General features: G+C 36.6%; 1 protein-coding gene and 1 long non-coding RNA gene across 3 annotated transcripts; both read right to left on the reverse strand.

Moving 5' to 3' along the window:
• Nucleotides 1-336: 336 nt before the first annotated feature.
• LOC124315704 lies at nucleotides 337-1511 on the reverse strand. 2 transcript variants are annotated; one of them, XR_006911576.1, is made up of 5 exons: nucleotides 1208-1511; nucleotides 993-1134; nucleotides 833-936; nucleotides 523-715; nucleotides 337-461 (listed from the first exon to the last, which is right to left on the reverse strand). It is a non-coding gene; the product is annotated as an uncharacterized LOC124315704 (long non-coding RNA). The 2 variants fall into 2 exon arrangements; XR_006911575.1 differs by having other exon boundaries at nucleotides 337-715.
• A 1873-nt stretch (nucleotides 1512-3384) lies between these two features.
• Nucleotides 3385-4345, reverse strand: LOC124316032 (serine/threonine-protein kinase/endoribonuclease IRE1-like). The gene is made up of 3 exons (XM_046781770.1): nucleotides 4125-4345; nucleotides 3539-4029; nucleotides 3385-3392 (listed from the first exon to the last, which is right to left on the reverse strand). Exons 1-3 carry the CDS (start codon nucleotides 4343-4345, stop codon nucleotides 3385-3387), a joined length of 720 nt encoding a protein of 239 aa, XP_046637726.1.
• Between the last annotated feature and the right edge of the window lie 3704 nt (nucleotides 4346-8049).

Here is an 8049-nt window from a genome sequence, read left to right on the forward strand (position 1 = left end):
TTATTCACACAGATTTTTTGGTTTTTTAAATCAAGATGTTGCCTTTTATTCGTATGGAAGGATCGAGATTAAGTAATTAAGTCGTTTTTCTCTCTTTCTATGATGATTGCATTAGGATTCCTTTCATTTCCGCTACACTGTTTTCACACAGATGACTCCTTTTCAATAAAATTAATAAAATCACAAAGAGAAGTAAGAGCTCTCGTTTCGTCTCGTTTATTTCTTGAAAAAATTTGAGCAGTAGACGATTGGGGGGAATCACATTTGACTTATGATGACAATGTTGATTGACAGAAATCATTCTATTATTTTGTTAAAGAATATTTATTATATCGGTGCACGGGCTAGCCGAATGGCAGTCCCGCTCGTCTGACTCGTCCTCGCTGTCGTAAAGCAAGTGCGGTTGTCGCACTTGATCCTGACCGTCACAGCTGTGTTGTAGAGTACCTTCCCGGGTAGAACTAATTTGGAAAAAAAAATTTAATTATTCCGGAATTCCACAACTTGTCTAGTCATTACAACCAAACATGTAACAACGCTCGTTTTCAATTAATTAATTCCCAGTTACAGACTCAGTTTTTTGCAGGTCCAATAATCCATTCTTCTGGCAGTTATTCAAGATATTAAGTCCGCTGTGGACATGGCCAGTACAACAAATTGGTATTGGGGTGTTCGGTGTTCTTGGCAAACCCAGTATGATACTGCTCACATTCACCTGTCAATAAATTCCATTAACAATTGAGCTTAAATAAATGTGTTGGGACTTATTAGAATTGACGAAAAGACAATAACAAGCCTTTGTAAGATTTAAAAAATTTCGACAACAACTCACCTGCCAAGTTTACATCATGGACTATTGAGTTGAAGTATGTGATTGCAATCTGCCTCTTTGTATTAGGTATCTCACTGTCACTGCTTTCTCTTTAACCTTGCTTTCTAAATGTATGAAATCAAAGTTAGAAAATTATTTACGGAAATAAGTTATGGAGTACCTTTTAATGCATGCAGTATTTCCTGCATGTCCGGAACTGAGAGATTTCCATCAATCAATCAAATTCGAGTTATGTCGGTGATTGGGCAAGTACGTTTGCAAATGGCCTATTCGACAGTCCTCGACTATCATCAACACTTCTCCTGTAACAGCAGAGTATCAATTAAATTCACATTCGCATTCTTTTTGAACCGAAATAGTGTAAAGAAGACTTACCTTATGAGTTTTAAGGGTTCATCACGGCTTCACTTATTAGATATGTCCTTCTAATGAAAATTTGCTAGAGCAAAAAGAACCACTTTGATTTTTTTGTTTTTACCTTGCGATTGTAAACAATAACATTCGTCTGAGACGATTGCAAATCAATTGTTAAGCTAACTATTGCATTGCAATCGATAGCTTAGAACCCCTCCCCAAAAGAGGCAGAGAAACGACGATTTTCGGTCCGCCCGCTAGAAGGCGGTGGTGAATTGCAGTAAATTTCAAGCAGTTAATTTTGCGTCACTTTGGCGTTCCATAGAAATGAAGTGCGTTCAACCCGTCGTTAGTTATTCCATTTATATCGATTCCGAGTTGGATTAAGAGTTGGATCGCGTCGATTAATTTTTCACTTGAATTAAGTTGACACAACAAATGAAGTACATTACTTCCGGCGTTAGATTGCTTATTGACATCGATTCCGAGTTGGATTAAAATTTGGATCGCGTCGATTAATTTCTCACTTGAATTATTAGCACACAAGAAATGAAGTGCGTTCAACCCGTCGTTAGTTATTCCATTGATATCGATTCCGAGTTGGATTAAGAGTTGGATCGCGTCGATTAATTTTTCACTTGAATGAAATTGACACAACAAATGAAGTGCATTACTTCCGGCGTTAGATTTTTCATTTATATCGATTCCGAGTTGGATTAAGAGTTGGATCGCGTCGATTAATTTTTCACTTGAATTAAATTGACACAACAAATGAAGTGCATTACTTCCGGCGTTAGATTTTTCATTTATATCGATTCCGAGTTGGATTAAGAGTTGGATCGCGTCGATTAATTTTTCACTTGAATTAAATCGACACAACAAATGAAGTACATTACTTCCGGCGTTAGATTTCTTATTGACATCGATTCCGAGTTGGATTAAAATTTGGATCGCGTCGATTAATTTCTCACTTGAATTATTAGCACACAAGAAATGAAGTGCGTTCAACCCGTCGTTAGTTATTCCATTGATATCGATTCCGAGTTGGATTAAGAGTTGGATCGCGTCGATTAATTTCTCACTTGAATTAAATCGACACAAATGATGAAGTGCATTCCACCCGTTGTTATCTTTTCCATTGATATCGATTCCGAGTTGGATTAAGAGTTGGATCGCGTCGATTAATTTCTCACTTGAATTATTAGCACACAAATAATGAAGTGCATTCCACCCGTCGTTATCTTTTTCATTTATATCGATTCCGAGTTGGATTAAGAGTTGGATCGCGTCGATTAATTTTTCACTTGAATTAAATCGACACAAAAAATGAAGTGCATTACTTCCGGCGTTAGATTTCTTATTGACATCGATTCCGAGTTGGATTAAAAGTTGGATCGCGTCGATTAATTTTTCACTTGAATTAAATCGACACAAATAATGAAGTGCATTACTTCCGGCGTTAGATTTCTTATTGACATCGATTCCGAGTTGGATTAAAAGTTGGATCGCGTCGATTAATTTCTCACTTGAATTATTAGCACACAACAAATGAAGTGCGTTCAACCCGTCGTTAGTTATTCCATTCTTATCGATTCCGAGTAGGATTAAGAGTTGGATCGCGTCGATTAATTTTTCACTTGAATTAAATCGACACAAAAAATGAAGTGCATTCCACCCGTCGTTAGTTTTTCCATTTATATCGATTCCGAGTTGGATTAAGGGTTGGATCGCGTCGATTAATTTTTCACTTGAATTAAATCGACACACAAAATGAAGTGCATTACTTCCGGCGTTAGATTTTCCATTTACATCGATTCCGAGTTGGATTAAGAGTTGGATCGCGTCGATCAATTTTTCACTTGAATTATTTCGACACAACAGATGAAGTGCATTCTTCCCTTCGTTATCCCTTCCATTTACATCAATCCCTAGTTGGATGAAAAGTTTTATTTTCTCTAGATCGAAACTTGTTTGCTGGCAGAGTTGCCGCAATTCTATCTCTTGTTTCAAAATCTAAAAACGGTCAAACAAACAAAAACAAACTCAATATTTCAGCAGTTTAGTTTAGTTAGTTCAGTAGTGTAGAGAATTATTTTAAAAATAAAGTACAAATTTGTAATTTTCTTTTCGTTTTACTAGCTACCTCTGTTTGAGTTGATTTTAATTCATTGACGACATCTAATGATGAAATTCTTTTGCTAGGTTCCTTGTCCAACATTTTTGATAGAAGATTGCGAAAGTAATGTGAACATTTAATTTCTGTGAAAAGTTTGTTTTTTAGCTTGTGTCTTTTACTTTTTTTTCTTTTTTTTGGTAATTTAAATGAATAGCATATTAATAAGTTAAACTTACTGTCCAAATCAATCGGTGCTTGTTTCAAGATGTTACCAGGAATTTGGAATGCTTTTCCGTAAAGATGTTGGCCATCCAAGAGTAGATAACCGAAGACTAGAGCTAATGCAAAGACGTCGCTCTTGAATGTACCTCGCCCAAGTTCTTCGTCGTTACTTTCTAGACTTGTCAGCAACTCGGGAGCAAACCAGTTCAAAGTTTCTTTGATTCCACTTAGCGTGCACGTCCCTCGTTCGTTAACGTCTCGAGAGAATCCAAAATCCGCCAATTTCATTGTTACTAATCCAGCAGAGTCGACGCATATGAGAACGTTTTCCGGTTTGATATCTCGATGAATTAAATTCTTGGAATGAATATACTCAAGACCCAAAGCCAAGTGGAGAAAAACTTCCAAATGAGGCGGTAATTTAGGCCCTTTGTATTTTCGCGGATCATCAGACTTTAGAAACAGCTGATCTAAAGATGCGGCGCAAAGCTCCATAGCAAAATACCTAAATATAATAGGATAGAGCACCATCAAGGAATCAGGGTTATATTACCATATCAAACTTTTATTTGTTTTCCATGATTTAGAAAATATTTTTACTTGAACTTATCGTCGCTTTCAGAGTGAAGGAATTTGATGACATTGGGATGGTCCAGTAGTTTCAGCACTTTTTCGTCGTTATCATTAACTTTACGCAACTCAACTTTTTTTACAGCAACTTGACGACCGTCAAACTTCCCGAGAAAGACTGAGCCATATTCTCCTTCTCCTAATGGGACTTGATCGTCAATTTGAATTTTGCGAAGTAACTTAGAAAACATATTTGCGATGTGATAACTTTTGATTTTAACCTGAGTCAAGCTCAACCAAATGAATGTTGAATGCTACACAGTTGTGTATTGTCGCAAACGAGAATTGGGTGAACAACTGAACACCGAGTCATTTTTTTTTCAGATAAGTTTTTGACAAGAGCATTTGATAACAGGACCAAGATAACTTATCATTTGAAAAGATAAAAAAAAAAACTATACTTACGTTCCTACACGCACTTGTAGCAAAGTGAGGAAAGTTTGTAATAAATTAATTGCGAGCCCGAAGGGCGAAGCTAATAATCGCATACGCAGAAAAAAAAAGCCATGTCACTTTGTCTGTATGTATGTATGTATGTAACGCTCCATAGCTCGGACGTTTTACGACACATTTCAGACTTTTTGGTCTTAAAAACTAGACAAAAAATATGCGGTGCGACCAGAACAAAAATAATTTCATTTACTTAATTAGTTCTCCTGTAATTAATGGTTAAATCTATTGCCACGACATGATGTCGTGGCGCGACGGTCGAAACTGTCTATTGCCACGACATCTGTCGTGGCAATAAAGAGAAAATTGTCTATTGCCACGACACGCCACGATACGCCTATACTTCCTCTCTGATCTCTCATATCGTGGCAATAACACGAAATTTGTCTATTGCCACGACATAATTTTTTTTAAAATTCGACATTCACGCATGTTAGGTTAGGTTAGGTTAGGTTAGGTTAGGTTAGGTTAGGTTAGGTTAGGTTAGTTATGTCAAGTTTTTTACAGGAATATTTCAGCAGTGGTAGCCGAATGGTCAGCGATGAATGCCACCATGCGATAGCATGGCGTTCGATTCTCCGTCGAGAGGGTAAATTTTTTATTTGGAGATTACAACAAAGTTTGAGTTTCACGGGATAATTGACATGCGGGAATTATGCACATGTAGTTTTACCCTATTTAGTAGTTTTCCTAAAGATCTTCTGTGGAACTTAGTACGAAAACGCATGTCGTGGCAATAGACAAAATTCGTGTTATTGCCACGATATGAGAGATCAGAGAGGAAGTATAGGCGTATCGTGGCAATAGACAATTTTCAGTTTCGACCGTCGCGTCACGACATATGTCGTGGCAATAGATCTAACCGTAATTAATGAAAAACTGCTAAAATAATTGCTTAACGACTAGTGACATCTGGCGGTTGCGACTACAACTTTTTCACTTTCACATCAAATCACCACCAGATGTTATTTATGTTTTGTAGTTATTTGACTAAATGATGGTTATTTTGAAATTCAATTATTGAACTTTATGTGTAAAAATTGGAAAATATGAGTTGATCAAACCAAACGTAAATAACTTGCAAGGATATTGAACTGTGTCAGAAAAATCCCGTTTTAAGACCAAAAATTCTGTGAAAAAAAGCGTGAATTGTGAATAAGTCCGACTTAACAATAGGCCCTGAATTTTTTCATTTAAGACAGTTTTCTACTGGCTTACGACTATCCCTTCGCGGCGAGCTGATAAGCTTGCTTTTCTATCTTAATTATTTTACTTTTTCGATATCACGGGTAGGAGAAATAACCAGATGACTAGAGTTGCTCGATGGTGAAAGATGATACAAAAAACAAAACAAAAAACATTGTAAAGTAGAAAAGATTAATTCAAGAGTTTAAACTCAAATGCCATTTTGTTAAATCGGCAGTGTATTTACTATCTTTGGATAGGGTGTAGGCCTATACAGCCAACTTCGGCCAACTTCTTCAACACGTTTACGGCAAACTTTGAATTCGGCACAGGTGTTGTCCACACCTCTCCTTCTTATGACAAGGCACGGAAGTTGCTCTGCTGTGAGAGGAATCTCTCTGATGAATCCGGCTACGTCTTGTTTGAAATTTGCCACGTAGCCACGAGAAACATGTCCACCAGAAGGTAGCCGGAAGACAGACATGATGGAAGTTACTGGCGAGAGAAGCATTTCTTCAAGAGGAGTAAGTTCCCGAATGTGCTTCTGAATTGCTAGTGGAATAGATGAAAAATCCCGCACCATATCATTTTGAATGCCAAAAGGGTTGAATTCCGTAAGTTTCTTGCAACGGCAGCAAATGTAGGGATGGACAATTGCATCTCTTGTAGGCCACAATTCTCGACAGTGGAGGCAATGCTGCTGATTTAATTGATGCAATTCAGAATGGAATTTTTTCATATGCTTGTCGACGAAAGGTTGCTTATGAAGCGGTCCATTGACGGAAGCATCAAAAACATCTAGATATTCTGCTTTGGAGGTTTGACGGGTTTCCCTAGATCGTCGACTCGCAACAAATTATTCCCTACTTCGGGCTCGAAATAAATTAATTGCGAGCCCGAAGGGCGAAGCTAATAATCGCATACGCAGAAAAAAAAAAGCCATGTCACTTTGTATGTCTGTGTGTATGTAACGCTCCATAGCTCGTGCGTTTTACGACAGATTTTAGACTTTTTGGTCTTAAAAATTAAACAAAAAATATGCGGTGCGACCAGAACAAAAATAATTCCATTAACTTAATTAGTTCTCCAGTAATTAATGAAAAACTGCTAAAATAACAGCTTAATGACTAGTGACATCTGGCGGTGGCGATTACAACTTTTCCCCCTTAAGTCTAAATTCCACTTTCCATTATAGCTTCCCTTGTTTTGGGTTACCTTTACTTTTTTTACTTTTTGGTCTTGAAAATTAGACGAAAAATATGCGGTGCGACCAGAACAAAAATCATTTTATTTACTGAATTAGTTTTCCGGTAATTAATGAAAAACTGATAAAATAATTGTTTTACGACTAGTGACATCTGGCGGTTAAACTAAAAGATGTTTTTTGAATTATTGAACTTTATTTGTAGAAATTGGAACATATGAGTTGAGCAAACTAAACGTAAATAATTTGCAATGATATTGAACTGTGACAGAAAAATCCCGTTTTAAAACCAAAAAGTCTGTGAAGAAAAGTGTGAATTGTGAATAAGTTCGACTTAACAATAGGCCCTGAATTATTCCTTTAAGACAGTTTTCAACTGGCTTACGACTATCCCTTCGCGGCGAGCTGATAAGCTTGCTTTTCTATCTTAATCGCATACGCAGAAAAAAAAGCCATGTCACTTTGTCTGTATGTATGTATGTATGTAACGCTCCATAGCTCGGACGTTTTACGACACATTTCAGACTTTTTGGTCTTAAAAACTAGACAAAAAATATGCGGTGCGACCAGAACAAAAATAATTTCATTTACTTAATTAGTTCTCCTGTAATTAATGAAAAACTGCTAAAATAATTGCTTAACGACTAGTGACATCTGGCGGTTGCGACTACAACTTTTTCACTTTCACATCAAATCACCACCAGATGTTATTTATGTTTTGTAGTTATTTGACTAAATGATGGTTATTTTGAAATTCAATTATTGAACTTTATGTGTAAAAATTGGAAAATATGAGTTGATCAAACCAAACGTAAATAACTTGCAAGGATATTGAACTGTGTCAGAAAAATCCCGTTTTAAGACCAAAAATTCTGTGAAAAAAAGCGTGAATTGTGAATAAGTCCGACTTAACAATAGGCCCTGAATTTTTTCATTTAAGACAGTTTTCTACTGGCTTACGACTATCCCTTCGCGGCGAGCTGATAAGCTTGCTTTTCTATCTTAATTATTTTACTTTTTCGATATCACGGGTAGGAGAAATAACCAGATGACTAG

Source organism: Daphnia pulicaria, chromosome 11 (genome assembly GCF_021234035.1).
Source record: "Daphnia pulicaria isolate SC F1-1A chromosome 11, SC_F0-13Bv2, whole genome shotgun sequence".
Classification (NCBI taxonomy): domain Eukaryota; kingdom Metazoa; phylum Arthropoda; class Branchiopoda; order Diplostraca; family Daphniidae; genus Daphnia; species Daphnia pulicaria.

What these genes read in the sequence shown, in the direction of transcription:
- LOC124316032 (XM_046781770.1), bottom strand. Translation starts at nt 4,345, where the DNA reads ATGTTTTCTAAGTTACTTCGCAAAATTCAAATTGACGATCAAGTCCCA. An exon ending in GAAAGCGACGATAAGTTCAA is followed by an intron (nt 4,030 to 4,124) that starts GTAAAAATATTT and finishes TATTATATTTAG; the next exon opens with GTATTTTGCTATGGAGCTTT.